We start from the raw sequence: 19854 nt of genomic DNA, 5'->3' as shown, positions 1-19854 counted from the left end.
CCAGCAGCTGATCAACAGGCAGCCAAGCTTTCTGTGGAATCTAGTGTTTGGTACTGGTAAAGGCAACTAAAGGAGAAGGAGCAGTTTCTGTAGGGGTGTACTGGCCCACATACTTAGACCTGAAATCAGGTTTCTTAAAGAGCCACCTTGCATGGAGCATTATCTTCTCAATACTTTAGCACTTCCCTAAAGATTCTGCACATTACAGGGACAGGCCTTTGTCTCTAAGCAGCTTGAAGAGGTGTAGTATTCTGGACCTAGCTCCCTCTCAGTTCTTTAAAGACAAAAGGCAGAGACATAGCCTAGGACAGAGTCTGGCAGGCAGTCTGCCGGATAGTGAGGCTGCTAGGTGGTCCAGGTATCCATGTACCTTGTTGCTAATCTGGGGCACATGCATGTGATTTGACTGCTTTGGTATTATATTTGAGTGTACTGAAAATTTAATCATCTTAATTTTTACTTAAAAAAAAAAGCATGGTGGAAGATATTTCATCACATCTAAAATGAATAGCCAAAGCTGGCAGAGCAGGAAAAAAAGGGGAAAATAAATTCAATGAAATTGAGTTGAGATTCAAGATAGAAAAAACCCTTTAATAAGAATATTATTAAAGGATGTTCAAAAGAAATTAATAGCACGGAAAAAAGCAAGTCTTCTCTTTTTCTCCTTTTAAACATACACAGTAAGGCCTAAAAGCCAAATGAGCCCTCCCCATGAGGATGCAGGAATAGAGATAAGGTTGCAACCAAAAATATATTTCGTGTCCTTCAAAACCTGATGCATCAGAACATTTTGAGAAGAATAATTTAACAGGCTCCACTGGAGTCCCAGTAGCCCCCTGCCTAGAAGCTCTGCTGGTCTTCACTAAAATGCTTATTATGTCTTTAGGCTAACAAGCCACAAAACACTGAACTGAATGGTGCCATTGCAAGCCCTAAGGTCCCTTGAATGGCCTCTATGCCTGGGTATGGGATGAGGTGGGGGTTTCAGGGAGTCAGAGGGGGTTCCTGTCCATCAGAGCCAAAGCTAAAGGGAATGTGTGTGAACGTGTTTATTTGTGAGATTTGTGAGTACGTGTGACAGAGGGTTTGTGAGTTGTGTTTTCAAGTGAGTGAGATGGTGTATTTGTAGGTGTGTATTTGTATTTGTGTTTGGATGTATGTATCGGAGACTGTGAGTGACAGTGTGTGAGTATGTATGTATGATTGTGTATGCATGTGTGCCCACCAGCCTGCCTAGTCCTGGAGGCCCAGTCTGCCAGGGACCATCTGTTTCCAATTAGCAGCATCCCGATTGAGAGAAGGCCCGTCCTGGGGCAGCTTCTGAGAAGGGGGGGGGATGCAGCTCAGGCCACCCCAGTTCTGCTCCATCAAAGCTGAGGCTGGCCCTGGCCAGCATGCTGTCGCAGCAACTCAGGCAGCCACACAAAGAGCTCTCTTTCCTGCAGTCAGCCCTTGGAGCCGGGGTCCTCCCCCAGATCATAAACCTGCTGGTGAAGACATTCAGAAATAGTTACCCATACTCACAGAAGCATGTGCAAAGGCTGGAATTCCATTTGCTATAAAGTTTTATTTTATTTTCCTTGGAGGGGGAGTGAGGGAGAGAAGAAGAGTCTTGACCTAATTTGTTCTACAGCAAAATATTGTATTTCATGCAGAAGTATCCACCTGCACACAAATCCTTGCTTGCTGCTTGTGAGTTCCATATGTTCGTATGTCCACCTGCCTTAAGCTGTGCAGACATACCATCACCGTTCAGGAGCACATAACCTGAGGTCAAAGCCAAGCCACCTAAATGATGCACTAAGTGAAACCGGATTCAGTGATCTGAGGCCCAGCCTTAAACTTCCTTATTATAATTTCTAATTAATGCTGATATAATTTAAGTGCATTGTGTCTGGCATATTTTAGGCACTTAATGTAAATTGGTTGAATGGCTAAATCAAAATTAGATTTAAAAAGTGATCTAGTACTGAGAAGAAGTTAGAAATAAGTATTGTGTAAGATTTTGACCACAAGGAAAGGCATGGGCTCAGAGACCTCTGAGTAACCCAGGGGCTTTGGCATGGGATATTTCAACAATATTTACTTACCTTCAAGTTTCTCTTCTAACCCCCCTCTATTTCTAAAACCTTCTTTTGAGATGATTGGAGCCCAGTGGGTTCTAATTATAGTCAGCAGAGACCAGAGGGGATGTGAATGCCTGCTTTCTGCAGGAACTGGGTTTTCAAATCAGCTGGATAGAGTGACTTATTGTCACCAGGAGGGAGAAAGAAATGTCCCAGGAGGAGGCTTAGGAGGACACTCTGACCAGGTCAGACTCAGGCCTGGCAGGGGTCTGCCAGCAGGGGCTCTCTGAAAAGGGAGCAGGCCTGAAGGAAGCTATTTCACTCCAAGACATGGATTTGGGTGTTTTTGTTTTGGGTCCCTTATAGCTAGCTAGCTACTTTTAAGACTTGGAGAAAACATCGACACCTACTCTTATTGCTGGTGTATAGAAAGGCCATTTTTTAATAAAAGAGAAAAATCATTTGAAAGCCTCACAATTTCAGTTGTCTAATGACATACTTTCAAGTAAAGTTAACATGTGATTAAAACATCTCCTTGATTCCACAAAACCACTCAGAAGAATCCTCGACTAAAGGGAAGTGGACCGAACCCGGAATGCCACGTCCCAGCTATTGCAAAACTGCCGGCGGGACCACGGGACAACGGCGATGAGAGTCCTGGGCAACCGCTGGAAGGGCATGCCCCTCGCTCCTCCCAGGAATTCGCCTGCGACCCCGAACCCGCTGGTTCTGTGCGGGGAGCAAGGCCAATGGGGCGGCTCAGGGCTCAGCGGCCTCGCTCAGGCATTGGGGTTGTTCCTCATGAGCTCCACGTCGGCGTCCACCATTTCCCGAACCAGCTCCTGCGACCCAGAACAGGGGGTGAGCGGTAAAGGAGGAGTTTCTGCCACTCTCTCCTGGTGACACCTCCTCCCCTATGGTGGCCTCCACCCTGCCCTTCCTTGCCCACCTCGTGCGCCCGGCTGCCTGCCCCGCCAACCCCTTTCCTCGGGGCTGGCCCGGACCGGCCCAGGGGCGAGCAAGCCCACGGACTCCACCGTAAAAAGGATACTCACATCAAAAGCGACCCGAGGTTTCCAGTTCAGCTTCTGTTTCGCTTTGCTGCAGTCTCCTTGCAGAAAGTCCTGTGGGTGGAGGGAAAGAGAAAGCAGGCGTGGTCGGGGGTAGCGGGGTCCCGAGTCGTGGGAACCCTTGCCCTCCCACGGCCGTGTGCGCACAAGGCTTGGATTTCCCTCCTTTTGGTCCCCGCCGGGCACGTTGTCTCGGCTCTCCAAGCCCAGCCGTAAATCTTGCGAAGGTCGCGTTGAAGAATGCGCTGCACAGACCAGTAAGGACCGTGACAGCCTTTCAGTCCACAGCTCGCCCAACCCTCCCGTTCACTGCGTCCCACCGACGGCTTAATATCTCTCTGTCTCTCTCTCTGTCTCTCTGTCTCTGTCTGTCTGTGTTTCTCTCTCTCTCTCTCTCAGTTGACAGGGACGCTACTGTGAGAACTGTTTCGAATTACTGCACTTCTCAGACAAGAAGAGAAGTGAGTAAATCACCAGAACCCCCTCCCCGCCCCGCCTCCCCGCGCCGGCGGCCCCATCCTACATCCTGGCCCGCAACTGCTCTCGCGTGCAGGGGGACGCACCGCGTCCTATACCGGAGCGGCGATTCCACCCAAAGCCACCAGCCTCGCAGCGTGGAGGCGCGCAGTTCTGGGAGACCTTGTTTCAGGCACCGGCCGTGCGCTCCTGTTTCTAACCCTGCCCGTAGCCCGGCGCAATTTTTCCCCGGGCGGGCAGCTTTTGACTCTCGTAAAATGGCAGTTCACACTGTCATTCAGCACACTCACATGTACATAAAATGAAACTGAAGTTTCACGAAGCAGTCCTCGTCCTGATTGTCCAGGGGCACAAAAATAGTATTTTATATTCTTTTCCATTCCTTAGAAAACGCTAATCTTGACTCACTTACTTCATCCCACGACCCACTAACGAGGTGCAACCCGCAGTTTGAAAACACTGCTCTGAAGAGCATGCACCCAGCAGCTGCGTAGCTCTCCTCCCTGTGCCCAGTGTCCCCCAATCTCTCGTTAATTTTCAAACTTCAAGTTCCTGTACGAAAGACTGGGGACACCAATTGCTTGATACTTGAATTTCTCATCCCATCTGTTAAGGCCTTATCAAAATGCAGAAAAATATAAAACAGTACGCCGACGACTCTTGTAGAGTCTGCTCCTTCAGCTTTACCAGTTCTGAGCAGAAACTGCAAATACACCAGGGCTTGGGAGAGTTTCCATCCACTTAAAAGATTTCCTTGGAAGGAAAACTGGCTAAAAGAAAAATTAGAGGAGTATAAAGTAATCCTGCATCTCAGCCCTCACTTACTAATTTTTCATTACAGCTCTTGAAGACTGAGTTAGAAGAAAATTGAGGTGAGAATTTCAAGATAATTTGCAAAAAGAAAGGGAGTGGGGAGAGGAAGGAAAGAAGAAGAAAAAAGAAAAGAGAAGAAAAAAGAAAGCAAAATACTTTGAAATAGACCACTTTGGGATAAGATAAACATTTAGCTTTTTCCATATACAAATGTAGTCATCAGATAGTACACAAGATATGAGTTCTCAAAACAGAAGGATATGAATGCAGTATGAAAATAGCTGAACTTTAAACATGATAAATACCTCATCAAGACACTATTTGAGCTACACAGAATATTGAAGAATGACCTGGAATCAGTTATATCTAATGAAAGTAACAGATAACTAAGCTGCAATTGTAAACTTTCCCCACTCATTTTCTTCAGACTCCCCTGAAAGGAGGCAGGCCTAGGGGGTTTGTTAGAGACAGTGAGAAAGGCCACACGAGGCTGGGCAGGACCTGCTTTGAAGGGCATCCTGGGCATTCACCTTCACTGCTAAGCCTTTCCTACCAAAGGGTGTCTGGATGCTACTTCAGAATATCTGTACTTTTTGCTTGGATTTGTACTCTAAGAGAGTACATTCAACGACTCACGTCTCAATCACCCATCGTTACTTTTTAGGGTTGAATAAATCAAACTCCCAAAGGCTTTCCATTTCACAATACACTCAAGTACTGATTTCCTCTCTAGAGTGTTAATCATAGTAAAAGAAGTTATTTCTGCTGGCCTCAAAAATCCATACACAGATTCTTCAGGAAAAGTAGGATATGAAAGTTAATAATTAGTAATTTAACATAGTGCTACATTGAACTGGAAATATAAGTGGAAAAACAAATTAATTTATTTCTCTTTCCTTTCCCTAAATAAACTTGTATATACTTATACAATACTTCTATTTTACTGTAAAAGTCACACAAAGATATTCATTCTTTTTCCCCAGAGGGAGCTGTGAAATGTGGAGTCATGAAACAACACAGCCCTCCCTCAAATTCTATAGCAGTTAGCTTAAAGAAACATGGTTATTGTTTAATCACACACATAACACTTGTTGTAAATCAACTAGCATCGCATAGGATGCAATTCATGGCTCTGAACTTATAGTTAGCAAAACCCTAAAACCAAGTTTGGCTTCAAATGATCTCAGTAGGCTTGGGAAAGGGAGCTTTGTATTGTAATTATGTTTCCTGTATTTTTCTACGAGTAGCTCATAATATAAAAACAACTAGGGAACTACAATTTAGGGGAAAAATGGTTTTCAAAAGCTTAGAAACAGACATTGCTACCATACACTGTAAAAGTATTTCATTGAAACCAGAGACGCACCCAGTTAAATTTCCCAATTTAGTTTTGAGCCCAGTTCCTACATTCCAGTCTAGCAGCTTACTTTAACCTTCTGCCAAGGCTCTGTCTCCCTGAAATTTAATTAGACCAAAAGACCTTGTGAAGGGAAAGGAGAGGTTCCATCAAAACAAAACAGCAGCTCTTTATGCCAGCTGCAACTGAGCTAACATCTAGAGTAGTCCATATGTTTGCCCCAATCAGCTTTTAGGGAAAGCTTAAGGATGTCCCAGCCTGTTTTATACTTCGCTGCTCCTAGAGGACTTTCACATCTCTTCCTATTGTGTTCTTTAGAGAAAAAATATAGTAAATGATTTAGTCTGTAAGGTTTGTGGCACAAGGTGTACTTAAGAGGTGGCACGGGGCAGGCCTGGTGAAGTACATGTGGCTCTGGGGTGACATGGAAACACTTCTTTAAATAGGCTTCTGTTAGGCCAAAGAGAAAGGAGATTGTGGAAGCTATATTCTTTTTTTTTTTTTTTTGGTGGGGCGGCAGGGAACTGTAGTCTTACAAGGACACCAGGAACTGCTTTTCTTATAGGACTGTGTGGAGTAATAGGCAGGGGGAGGGGAAAATAAGGCCACAATATAGTTTCCTTTCAAATTTCATAAATCCTCTCCACTAGGGTGTGATCAGCTCCTAAGGATGAGAGAGAAGAATGAATTCATCTGTTTTGCTCTTCTTTTTTTGAAAGTTCAGTTCCTTCTTTGTTTATAAACTTAAAAGCTAGTATGACAACAGGGGCAAAAGCTGAATTAAAGTGATGATTTTATGTACAGTTTCCAAAACGGACTTTGTGTACTGGGTGATCCGGAACCTTTCTTTAAAGAAGATAATAAAGCTCTGAGAAAAATGTAAAGCATTTCTATGTGAATATGACATTTTCTGAACTTCGGCTCCTGGTATATTCACCATTTCCTTTGCCATTCCAATTTCAACATGTGATTTATTATTGTCAAATTCAATTAAGGTTAGCTGAACATTTTATCGTAGCAAAACAGCATGAGCAAGAGAAAATGTATGTGTCTATACATATACATATGACTACTGTTGACTCGTTTGGCCTTTAGGAGTTGTCCTTTAACTCTATGTCCAGGTATAAACCCTAAAGGCCAAGGCCAGTGGTCAGAGCTGCAAACAGCAGCACAGCAGAAGGGAATGTTTTGCTGCAGCAATTTTTCAGGCTTTCCTGGCTTATGTTCTTGTTATAGTAAACTGATAAAGAGCCAGACCAAATCCTGGAAAAGTCATTAAGCCACTTTCTGAGCCCACAGTAGTTATCACGAAGTCCAGAAAAGCAGAGACCACGTTGTGCCATTACCTTCTACTGTAACTATAGTTCCCTCTCCTCAAGTCTCCTAGGTACCTTTTCCTCTCCATCGATATAACAACATATCTTTAAATGACATTGGTTAGTTTTCTTTCCTTTCCCCAATCTTATTTTATTTTCATTATTATTTAATACATTAATTTCCTTTGATACCCACCCACTTTCCCTAACATAATTGTGGGAAATGTTATTAAATAAATTATATAACATATATTTTCGAAGTTCTCAGTCTCAATTTTTTTCTTCCTCTTTCCTTGAGTCTGCATTGGGAAAATTTTAATATATATTTCAAATTTTGTGTTGGATACCATGTTTCCTCAACAGGTCTGCTTTTAAGGTTTGCAAAGCACATCTGTTTAGGTAGAGAAACAATTTTAAGACTGTGTGCTCTTTTGGCAGGATGTTGTTAAATTTCTAATGTGCGTATTGAAAGAAATTGACTCTTGAGTGCTATAAAGAAGAAGATGTATAGACAGTGGATGTTAATAAGGAAAATTATGGTTGATGAAAACCCTGGTGAAACATCTTCAAGAATTTAAGCTATGGAACTGTGAGCAGCACTTCATATTCATTTCTTTCCTTCCACATTTCTTAAAGAAAGCAAAATAGTTCAGGTTCCAAGGGAATAAAAAAATGCCAATGAATTTGGTTATTGATCTAATTTTATGTTATTGGAGAGTGAACAGGAAAGATTTACTCTTGGGAAAATGTTTCTTTTTAGAAAAACAGAATTGCTAAAACAAAACAAAAACAAACAAAAAACAAAACCCAAACCCAAAAACTTCAGTAAAGTGGAAAAAACTTCAAAGCTGCAAGAATATCCCAGTTAAGATTCAAGATATGCAACTGAGAGTCAGTAAGAACAAGAAAAAAAAAATTAAATCTGAAATTTCCCCCAGAAAGTTTGCAATATAATGTCTTTTATGGAGCAGTTTAAACTCTTACATGTTCATAAATATATCCTTTGATTGAAACGTTCCTAAAGAGAGAGCGAATCTCAGAACAGTAAGAAATGCAGTGGCCTTAGTAACGGTAACGAACGTTTCCCCTCTCTCTTCCCTTTTACTGCTGTATATCAACATAAACTGAAATTGAAGCCAGGCATCTCCTTTAATGACAAGGGGTGATAAGAGACAAGGAGAAAACGGCAGGCCATCTCGTCTGCTCAGGAAGCTGGACTCAGTGGGACTGTCCATCAGCAGGGACTGACAGAATGCTGGCAGAGCCCAAATAATGCTCGGGCTCAACCTCAGGGAAATTGAGTCAGTCAGCACCGACTCCAAAGAGTATACTGACAATGGAGATATAGTGGCAAAGGGAGCAAAACAGAGTGAGCAGGCCCTGCATTGTGTCCCTGTCCTCAATTCCCTGGGTAGCGGCTGCTGGGAGGCTATCAGCACAGGGCGACACACATGTACCTGGACTGAAACTCTGGCTTGAGCTCTGTCACCTCCACTGGTGGCCTCACATTAGTTATAACTCTGGATGCGCCTGAGAGGGTCCCTAGGCTTGAGCTCTGTCACCTCCACTGGTGGCCCCATTAGTTATAACTCTGGATGCGCCTGAGAGGGTCCCTAGGAATTCGTGACCCCTTGGCTTGATCCCATTTTTCTTGGCTGGGGACCACTTATTTTCAATTGGTAGAATTTGTCATTTGGAATCAGTAGCAATTAAGAGCTACCACACAAAGGGAAAGGAATCCATCTACATGTATACCCAGACACTTATGAAAAATGTCTACCTAGCACGGTAGAGCTTTCTTGGAAAGTGAATGAGAATACTGTCTTCCTTATATGTCCACTTGTAAAGAAAGCCTAATGTGGTTAAAAATAAAGTATTCACTTTATAAAGGGAGAACCCATTTTTAGTGCAGCCTATACATATATATATATAGATGCATCTTTTTTTCATTTGTCTTTTTAAAATACAAATTTCTAGCATAAAAAGAGAAATGTAGTTAGGCAAAAGGGGCTCTCTATAAGACACACAGACAATACAATTATGTAGGACATAAACTCATTTGATTTCTTTTTAAATAGAGCTTAAAAAATATTCTGGAGAAAGTCCTTTCAGGCAGACATGTTTGAGATGTGTAGAGACAAGGACAGTGGTCTGTTCTCCTCTGGGGAATGCACACACATATTCCATACAATTTATGCCACACTGAAACACAGCTTCTCTCCTTGATGAGAAGAGGAGCAGGGCACTCTTGTTCTAGGCAAACTCCAGCCATCTGCACCATTCAGCCTTGTAGGCTTTCAGGGACTGCCTGTTTAGCCAGGCACTGGTCTGACAAGGCTGAGCAGAGAAAAGCACTTCTCATAAGCTCTACCTTCTGGGGAGCTGTCTACTTTTAGGTGGTGTTTAATAGGTGCTTTAAATAGAATAAGCAAATAAGATTTGAGGATGTAGTCTTAAATCATACCCATTTATGAGGTACTATATCTTTCTGTACCTGTTCTACATATATAATTATAATTATAGAGCTATTTTCTTTTTGGTTTTTTTGGTTAGCTTCCTTCCTTCCTTCCTTTGGCGAGGCAACCTTTGGTTGACCTCACAGATTACAAGGACCTTGTCATTTTACAATCCCTTATTTTTAAATTTTTTATGCCTACAGCACCTGGTGGTCTTCCTAGGCGGTCTCCCATTCAAGTACTAACCAGGCCTGACCCTGCTTAGCTTCCAAGATCCAATGGGATTGGGCTTGTTCAGGGCGGCATGGCCGTAGAATAGTGCTTATAGGAGTATCAACCTAGGGAAAGTTAAATTAAGTACTGTAACCGAAGCCATCTTGATTCTGATTTCTTCCCTGATCTTTACCCTAACCACTTCATATGGGGGTTGACTCACAGTTGTAAGGCAGGTCCAGTTAATGAAAAGGAGATAAGATTGTTAGTGAGCTCAGCATTCTAGGCTTCAAAGCCAGCGCCATCTTTGTTGGAAATTACTGGTTATGGTTAATAACTGGATCCAGGGTGTAAAGATTTACTCATGCTGGTAGGAGGTGACACAAACCCCAAGGAAAGGAGATAAAGCACATTTAAGTCGACTGATTAAAGATTGTCGTGACATAATTGGCAAATGGCACTCTGGAGCACGAGACACAGGCTGCTTTCCTTTTGCCACTTAGTACTTTTTATCCTCAAAGCACTTTACATACGTTAGCTAATTAAATCTCCAGATAGTCATATTCATAATGCAACTCAAGAGATCTTGTATCTGTTTCAGGCAGCCTCATTCCTAGGTATGTAGGCACTGTACAAAGTATCTGTGAGGGTCACAGCCCAACTCCGTTGTTTGGCTTTTCTTCAGCCTACATGCAGAGGGAAAATACCTTCTATCTGGGAAGGCAGACTCAGGCCACAGGTGACACCTAATCGCACAAGGTGAAAATGATTTTCCTTAAGCTTGTTCTGTTCCACTTTGTTAGGAAATCTACTCCACTACTTAGAAAAGGCTCCTCTATGCCTTTTGAATGTTAGTGCTAAAGAATATCGTAAATGATCTAAATGTCTCCATAATATAAATGGGATATTTTTTCCTTTGGGGTTTTCCTCAACTTATATAATATATTAGGTCACTCAAATTCAAGACACCCCACTTCAATAATCCTTCCTCCCTCCCTCCCATCCATCCATCTACTCATCTATCCATCCATTCTTATTCCCAACCAAAACAGAAATGACATGACAGGATCATTCAGACATATATCCAGAAGTTCATTCAAGCATTTATTCCCTCAATAACTTCTTAAGAACCTCTAGGACTAACCAGGCAACTGATAACATTCAAATTCTTGCTTTTTGGTTGTTTCTCTGGGGATTTTCATATTCTCATGAGATTTGTTAATAAGATTTTTGAGAAGCATGGAGAAAAGATGAGTATTAAGATGAATCTTGAGGTTTTCTATGAATTTACTCATCATTCATTTGTTTTTCTCTTATCATGGTTTATAGAGAGTTTTACCAGGTTGCTGGATATCTGCACTACATGGTTACCTGGCATCCTTTCTTTTGTATCTTTGTAAAGGCAACAGAATCCTACACCTGAATGCACCTACAGAGATATTTAGACAAACTCAATTAATGTCACAAAGCCATGGTAGGGTTTTGGACTAAAAGCCAAAATTTCTGGTTCTTAGTCCAGTACTCACAATGCTCGGTAGGACAAACCCTCCCCAGAAAGTACTGTAAGCCATATACTTTCTGCTACATTAATCTGAGTGGCAAACAGTTCTCTAAATAATAAAGGCTATATCAACATGTGGAAATATCAACATATTCCAGTGCTGAATGAAAGAGATGGTCAGAGAAGATTCAACATTTATTAAGTTCTAGGACAGGCAATTGAATTGATGGTGATAGAAATTAGATTAGTGCTTACTAGGAAAGAGGACTGACAGGGAGGGTACACAAAAGAATCTTTGGGAGATGTTTTTATATTAATAGTAATGTAGGGTTCATGAATGTATGTTTGTCAAAGCAGATCAACCTATATAAAGATTTGTATATTTTACTTTGTATAAATTATAGCTTAATAACAAAATATTCTTAGACACCAACAACACACAGGCATCACTGAAGAGACCTTGTTTCATAACATGGCTCAACCACTTAGTTGTGTGATGTTGGGGGCAAATTCTTAATGTTTTTGAGCCTCAGGGTTTAAATCTGTAAAATGGGGAAAATGTCACCTATCTTTCAGGGATGCTATGAGAATTAAAGATTATACATGGAAAGTAGCTAGTAGTATTTCTAATTTATTACATTCAGGTTTTCTGTTAAGGCTAGCTATTGTTGCTTTTGTCACTAGGTATAAGAAAAGCTATTCTTTTAATTTCTTGTAGTAACATTATGGATGAAAATGTGGTATTTAACTGGGTTGTCTTATAGTTTTCCTTTCATATTTATATGTTAATTTTATCCTGCACTCCAATTCAACTTCTATTTTTGCATCACCACTTTGAATAATTGTAACCTGAGTATACAGAATTTTGTATTCCACTTTTCTCCAATCATTGTAATCATTTCACGTGCTCTTGATCATTTATTAACAAACATTTACTGCTTCAGATGTTGAGGAAACAGCCATGGACAAGACAAAACCATTCTCATGAGCTTATGTCCCAGCAGGGAGAGACAGTCAAGAGTACAGGAGATACAAATAAGACCATTTCAGCTCTGGGGGAGCACTAGGCAGAAGACTGAAGAGGGTGTGAGCTTGTTAAAGAGTGAGAGGGTTGGGTGGGGGTGGGGTGGGGAAGGCCTTTTGAAAGAGGTAACATTTGATCAAAGATTTCTATGACAAGAAAAAGCCAGTCGCATGAAGACCCAGGGTAGGAGGGTCTCTTGAGGACACCATAGGTGTAAAGGCCTTATTTAGGAAGCAATACACTCAGTCCGAGGAGCAGAGAGAAGGCTCTGAGTCTGGATAGAGTGACCGAGGGTGATCGAAGCCCAAAACAGGGTAGGAGAGGTAAAAGTGGTCAGTTAGATCACATCTGGGTAATCTTTATAATGGGGCTCAGGCCTTTCTCAGCAAAGCCATGTTGTCACAAGACTTCTTCTCTAGTCACTGATTGTTCCTTAGAGCATCTGTAGCTGGTCAGCCACAATTATAAAACTAGCTATCTCAACTTAATGTAGTTCAAAAGTCTGATTTTCTGACACTAATGCAATTTTTGAAAGTAAGTGTGGGACTTATTTCTAGCTATGTTTTAAAAGGATGGGAGAGTTATTTTTGTCTGTCATGCTTCAACTCTAATGACAAACTCCTTTTCTCCCTAAAAAATCTGCCACTATTTGATGTGTTTGGGCCACTCAACCTAGAAACATCTGGCTATTCTTGAAGGGATTAGGTATAGGCTACTGCAGTTGAGAGTCAAGACTATGTCTAGCTGGCCATGTAGGAAACAGGGCCAAAGGTCCTGAGGCCAGAGGTCAGAGCCTGTCCTGCTTCTTTGGCACCTTCTGGGGTGTCAGGTGGGAAAGCTATCCCTCTTCTGGCCAAATGATGAAAGATTCAACCTCCTGAGGGCTACTGAGATGGTGTCCCACCCTTCACTTTCTCCTACATGAGCAGAATCCTGGCTGGGGTGAAACTGTAACCACGAATTCTCCTTGCTGGCCAGAAGCCTCTCTCTTCCTCTCTACCAGATCTCAAAAGAATGAGACACAGCACTGAAACTTGCTTGGATTTTAAACTTTTTTTTTAAAAAACCAAATTGTGTGTGTGTGTGTGTGCGTGCGTGCGAGCGCGCACATGCTGTGTAAAAGTTCACTCATCTACAAACCTGCTTTACTTCAAAATTCACAGTTCTTTATCAGCCTACTTCACAAAGTATAGAGTTTGGATTTTATTCTGAGCTACTGAAGGGCTTTAAGGACTGCAGACATACACTCCGCTGGTTGTTTTCAGACCTCACTGTGGGTGTTGTGCTAGGTTAGAGAGGGGCTGTGTAGGAGAGGAGACCAGCTGAGACAGTGGCTACAGATGTGGTAAGATATGGTGGCAGCCTGGACTAGTGGGGTAGTGGTGAGAACAGGAAAATAGAAGTGGGACCTATTTTGGAAGCAAAGCAGAAAGAGGCCTTGCTGATGAATTGAATGTGGAGGTGAGGGAAAGATGATTCACAGAGAACTCATAGGATTTAGGCTTGAATGAGAACATTTTCATTGCTTTCAAGGGCACCATGAATTTACAATGCTACTAGCAAAGTAGTATGAATGTAACATTTTATCACAACCCACCGGTATTAGATATTATCTCTTTTTCAAGAAAACCTCTCATTTTCATAATTATGAAACAGAGACTTTCCAAAGATTATTTTTGTAAAATTACCTACAATCGCTTGTATCATTTCATGGAACACACTGTCTTATTTTGAATCTTGATTTGATGCCAAAGCTTCTTAGCTGAGGAAGTCTGGTTGACCCAGAGAAAGTAGCTCAGTGTCCACAGGCCCCATACCTTCCTATTCGTGCAAAAGGAAGGTATGGAAAAGACAGCTCGGCTTCTTCCATGACCCTAGCTAGTGGACAGCTTCAGCTGTGCTTCAGGACAAGCAAGAAAAGGGTTAAGTAAAACTGTGTCTATTATGCCCGACTGACACGTCCTGCTTTTAATCTATGGCTTGTAGCAAAAGGAAGTCCGAGAGGTGGCCTTTCACATGACATCATAAAAGCCTGATTTATCACCAGCCACCAAACATCTAGAAAATCATAACATCCTTTCAGGAAAATGCAGTGGAAAATAATCAGGTTGACTTTGATGAAAGCTTTGGTGGGGACTCCCAAGTGTGACACTCTGCACAGTAACCCTTGGCAGGTGCTCTGTTTGCACTCAGAGCGGCCTTCACTGACAAAGCTGAGAGTGGAGTTTCATGGCTGCCCACAACACAGCATGGCTTTAATGTCCACAGATAAAACAAGAGTTTAGCTCACACTTTGCCAGTTTGCCTAAAATAACACTTCAGTGTATATGAAAATGTTTTGGAAATGACAGCTCTATCCAGATGTGAGAAATTCTTGGTTTTAGAAATATAAAAACTATACACTTGTTACATAACCCACTGCCATACCAGCAATTCCAGGCCACTTCCTATACTGCATCCATCAATCTGCTCTTCTCTGTTCTTTCCTAGGACTGGTTTTAGGACACTACTCTATAGATGGGACTCTTTCCTATGTAGTATTTCCAGAGCAGTATGCCGCTGTGGAATCATTCTTAATAACTAAGGGGGCTAAGAGTTGACAGAGAAGAGACACTTCAAAATGGCAGAGGAAATAAAGGGATGAATTCTTCATGTAGTTAAAGGAATTGTTCCTAGGAATGTCTGTATCTCTACATTGTTTCTCTTGCTCGATAATTTGATAAAACCACCCAGCAGGAACCTCGTCTTCTTTGGTGTGCATGATGTGCTCTGCAAATAAACACAGGAAATAAGGACAAAGGCAGACCAGAGTTTTGGATGGTTCTAGAATTCTGACCTGTTAGCAGAGCAAGTAGACCTATCTTTACAAAGTCACGCCAACTCCAAATGTGCTGGGATCCTTGAGTTTTTGGGAAGAGATGTATTCTAGAAATTGAGCCAGGACAAAGGGCTTATCTGATTTGGAAGGCTGGCAAAAATGAAGACTTGGGACGCAGTTCAAAGTTAATGTCACTTTGTTTTACTGCTATACCTCAAGTGTGTTGTACAAAGACTATTCAGAGGCTCAAAGACTCATGAATAGACACAGCCTTGTGAAGGTTTCTGGAAGGTTGGTGCTCAGTGTGGCCACTGAGGAGAAAAGAGCCTCCACGTTGGAAGAGCTCAGAGCCTGGGTCCTGACACCATCAACATAGGAGAGGGACCTCTTACTGCCACCTAATAACACCATTGTACATCCTTCTAGGTTTGACTTCTTAACTGAAAAGGTCTGCCCATGCCTGATCTTCCCAGGATTCTTTCTGCACAGGGAACAGAAATGACATGGAAGGGAGCAAAGGACAGAAGTGACAGCTTTGGCCGTGCCACAAGAGTTCTATAACTTGAGCCTTCCTCATCTGTAAATGAAGGAATAGTTGGATGAGACGAGTTTTAAGGTCCCTTTTCTAAGCTGCTGTTTGCCACTCTGCTAGGCCTGCTGGTGGTCAAGCAAGTGCTATGTGCCTTGCATCAGTGCCCTATGAACCCCACACTACATCTTCTTGCAGAATGACTACTTATCATTCATAGTAGCTGTGGCAGTAGAAGTAGCAATGGTCAAGTTCTACTCCAGCTGGGCCCAGTCTGGCTTAGCCTCAACACTGCACTTTGAATTTTGCTCATGAATAAGCTGGGTGGTTGGGAGAGCTGAGTGACTTGGCAGAAGGTAGTGGGAGGTCTCTCCTGGCCCTGACCCCACTGCATTTCTGCCCAGTGAGACTGGGCACAGGTTTCCTGGGTGGATCCATGGAGAGAGCACTAATCAGGAGGCGAGTCGCCTGAGGGTGGGAGCCTGATTTGGGTACTGATGTGCTGCACAAAGCACTAAGGAAACTAATACTTTAAACTTCCCCGTGAAATCATCCCCGGACATTCAGGTAACTATTACAGACAACCAGTCAGACTGAGTGCTTCAGTTATCTTATGGTTACAAAGTGGATATTGTGGTACTTTATTTTTCTGGTTACACATGTCACTGAAGCACCTGCATGATAAATAAATAATGGTGACAGTGAGGAAACAAATTTTCTATTGGTGCAATCAAATGGCCTGACCTACTGGAGACTGTTTCTGGGTCAGGAAGCCTCTCCTCAGGGAGCTGTTAAGTGAGGCTTCCTCTGCAGTAAGCCAGCAAGCCACCTCCACTCCTCATCCCTGGCCGTTCATTCAGAACTTAAATGCGACAGGGTTCCTGGCTGTCATTCACTTGAGGTCAGTAAAACTTCTGGGCCTAATGACTAGTTTAGGGGTGGGGATTCTAAACTAGGGACTCCTTAGAGCCAGCAATAACACCTTTTTATTGGGCCCCTTCTTTGTGTTATATGCTAAACACTTTACATAGTTCATACTATTCAACCTTCTAACAAGCCTACATGGTACCTGAGGAAAGTGAGGATCCGGTAAGTTAAGTAATTTGCCCAGTGACACTCCTGGCAGAAGCTGAATGCAAACCCAGGTTCTTCTGACTCTAAAGACTAGGTAATTAGCCCATTTATCTGGACTCCCTCGCTCAGGGTCTTCTCTTTAGTAAGTGAGCTGACCAGAGAGGAGAATAACAATACGCCAAGCCATGCATTCCCATCAAGTAGACACTCTTGGTGAAAATAAAGTTGTACCCTAGAAAATAATTTGTTATAGATATAATAGAAGAGTTTGCTTTTACTCGATAGAGGTTCAGAAACACTAAAACTATTGGTTAGATCACTTGTGTAGATTATAGATTAGAACAGATATAGGAGTGGAAACACAAGAATCAGAAGAAAGGGGGACATGTCAAGAGATACCAGCCTGAAATGAGCACGTAGCTCTGTCAAAGCAGAACACTATGACAAAGGTTTGGTGCAACCTTGGATTTAGAGCAAAAATGAATTCATTGTCTTTCTACAGCTGGTTTTATAAAGGGAACCTTGGCTGGATATGAAGTATCTTGTTTTGGTTAATATGATTAATGCAGTTTTCTCAAAAGCAACTATCGATTCCTTAAGTAGTACATCAGGAACGGTTACCCTAAAGGCCTTTATATTTATAAATAGCTAAAACATGGACCAGTGGCTGTTGGCCATGGAAGGATTCTTTCTCCTCCATATCCCCAACATTACTAGGTCATGAGACTCCAAGTAGACTTCCTCTGGCAGAATCAGGATTTGGGGTGAGTTCTTCTAGGAACCACTGCTTTCTAGGACTGCAAGGAATACGAAAAGACTCCTGACATGGGAATTCTGTGAATTTGGGAAACTTCCAAAGGACCTTTGCTCAGTATCTGACCCCTTTAGAATACCCTTTTCTATAAAAACACTTCAACTCGGAGACTTCAAAAGAGTTGTCTGGTCTTATTTATGCCACTGCCATGACCACTACTAATAGAAAATAGAAGGATGCTATTCCTCAGGGGGCAGAGCTTTTCAGTTCCAGGGCCTTGATAGAGAAGGGGACCACTACTGGACCTGGGTATGAGGAGTGCAAGTCCGGAGAACACAGGATAGCTAAAGACTTTATCCAAATCAACTTAGTTCTTGAGTTTGATAGTGAGAGTTCAGAAAGAAATGGATGCCTCTAATTATCACAATAGTAATGATAGTAATAGTCCTCACAAAACAACAGCCATATAGCACTTTAGTATTTAAAAAGAACCTTCGACCTATTTCACCATGTAATCCTGGCATCATTCAGTCATTCATGTACTCAATAGCCATAATCACCTGGTCTTCAAAAGTTCAAGGTCCTATGTTGGAGAGTTACAACAAAGGGCAATATCTGATGCATGCCACAGTGCGGGGTAAGTGACAGAAAGTAGGTGAACAGAGAAGGAGGTCAAAATGAATGTAGGGAGTAGGGAGAGGGTTGAGACTTGAAAGGGGATGTGAGATGGGGAGAATGAGCTTTGTGGTGGGCCTTAAAAGTGCCCTGTGCTAAGCATGTCACCGAGCTGCTTGCATAAACACTTCCCCTTGGGAAAAGTGCTTGGACTAAGCTACCTTCCACAGTGAGACAGAGGAGGGGACCACAGGCTAGCAAGGACCGAAAGACTTGGAAATCTTGCCAAGAGTAGGTGCTTCCTGACCTGGGTTATGAAAATTGACTGGGAGGTAGAAAGGCAAAGAGCAAGGGCAAAAGATCATCCACATGTAGGAACAAGAGTTAAAGGGCACAAAGGTATTAGAAAATCTCCCAGGAACTGCAGTTCGGTATGGTGGGAGTGGGGTGGAGTAGAATTCTCCCCTCATGGTGGGTGCAGACCCCAGGCACCCAGCAGTTAGCACAAGTGTAGCATGAAATCTGGAGTTGACTTAAGCTGAATCCCAGTTCCGTCATTTACCAGCTGGGCTCTGGTTTCCTAATGCGTACACTTCTTAAATTTTATCTGCCAATGATAAGGATTAGTGATAGTATAAGTGTTCAGAACAGTGTCTGAGGTTGAGCAGGTGCTCAATAAATGGCAGCCAATGTCAATGTAAATGTTATGTCTTGATCAGGACCAGGAGAATCAAGCAAGGTCTCTCAAATGAGCATTCAAGGCTTCTGTGCTCATTCTCCAAAGTTACTGCCTAATATTTCCCTACAGAAACCTTTAATTGTAGCAACTGGCAGCCTTATGTTATCATATTGTTAGTTCCCATAGCCTGGAATATTCTTGTTCCTCCTCTTCATTTATTTAAACAGTCCCCCTGTAAAAACACATGGCATCTGCGGTCACAGAAACTTAGGCTGAAATTTTAGATTCACTACTTGCTAGATGAGTCTCCGTTTCCTCATTCGTATCACAACCTGGAGTTGTCATAAGAATATGATGTGAATGCTTGTCTCTAAGGCCCTCCACACATGCTCACTGTCCTCCCCATCTCATGTCCCTCTTCAAGTTTCAGTCCTCTCCCTATGCCTTGAACTCATTCCAACCTTCTCCTCTATTATACCTAATCTACCTTTGTATCCCCACAGCTGTGTTCCAGGGCTGCCAACACAGCAGTCAACGAGGCAAATGTGCAGCTCATGAACCACTATGGGGGTGCTGACAGTAAACAAACTGGTAAGGAAGAAACCAGGTGTTATAAAGGCCATGATGAAAATAAAATTGAGTAATGGGGGTCAGAAATGCTGATGAGGTAATGTTTAAGCAGGGTCATAATTGACAAGGAGGAACCAGCTATGGGAGACTCAGGAAAAGCATTCTAGGTCAGGGAGCAGTGTGGGCTAGGGCCCTGTGGTGGCAGGAAGCTGGCTGGTCAGAAACCCCCAAATTTCAGAGTACCACCTAAGGTTGGGTGATGGAAGCTGTTACAGGTGGTAGTGAATTTAAGATGTCTTTATTTATTGCATTGCCAAGAAAGATCCCTAGATACGTTTCTTCCTCTAGGTACTCAACAGACCCTCTGCCTGCAGGTATCCTTGGTGGTTCCCTTAGGGACTCTGTTGGCCATCCAGGGGCTAGTGATTGTATTGGACTCATTTTAGGACATCCTGTGAAAGGGATGGAGGCCAGAGCAGCACAGACACTTGCTGTTAGGAGTTCCAAAGCCCACAGGCCCAG

General features: G+C 42.6%; 1 protein-coding gene and 1 pseudogene across 4 annotated transcripts in view; both read right to left on the bottom strand.

The window, feature by feature from the left end:
• Positions 1 to 2481: 2481 nt before the first annotated feature.
• Positions 2482 to 19854, bottom strand: part of GMDS (GDP-mannose 4,6-dehydratase) — a 589931-nt gene continuing 572558 nt past the window's right edge. For all 4 annotated transcript variants that reach the window (XM_016124269.2, XM_016124272.2, XM_016124271.2 and 1 more), the window contains exons 10-11: positions 3122 to 3190; positions 2482 to 2908 (exon numbers count right to left, since the gene is read on the bottom strand). In XM_016124269.2, the coding sequence (XP_015979755.1) occupies positions 2846 to 2908; positions 3122 to 3190 (132 nt within the window). In that variant the 3' untranslated portion in view covers positions 2482 to 2845. The remainder of the gene's footprint in view (positions 2909 to 3121; positions 3191 to 19854) is intronic.
• LOC118606693 lies at positions 9750 to 9871 on the bottom strand (annotated as a pseudogene).

This window comes from Rousettus aegyptiacus, unplaced genomic scaffold, assembly GCF_014176215.1.
Source record: "Rousettus aegyptiacus isolate mRouAeg1 unplaced genomic scaffold, mRouAeg1.p scaffold_m13_p_1, whole genome shotgun sequence".
In the NCBI taxonomy this organism is placed as follows: domain Eukaryota; kingdom Metazoa; phylum Chordata; class Mammalia; order Chiroptera; family Pteropodidae; genus Rousettus; species Rousettus aegyptiacus.
This window is presented reverse-complemented; position numbering and strand designations above follow the sequence as displayed.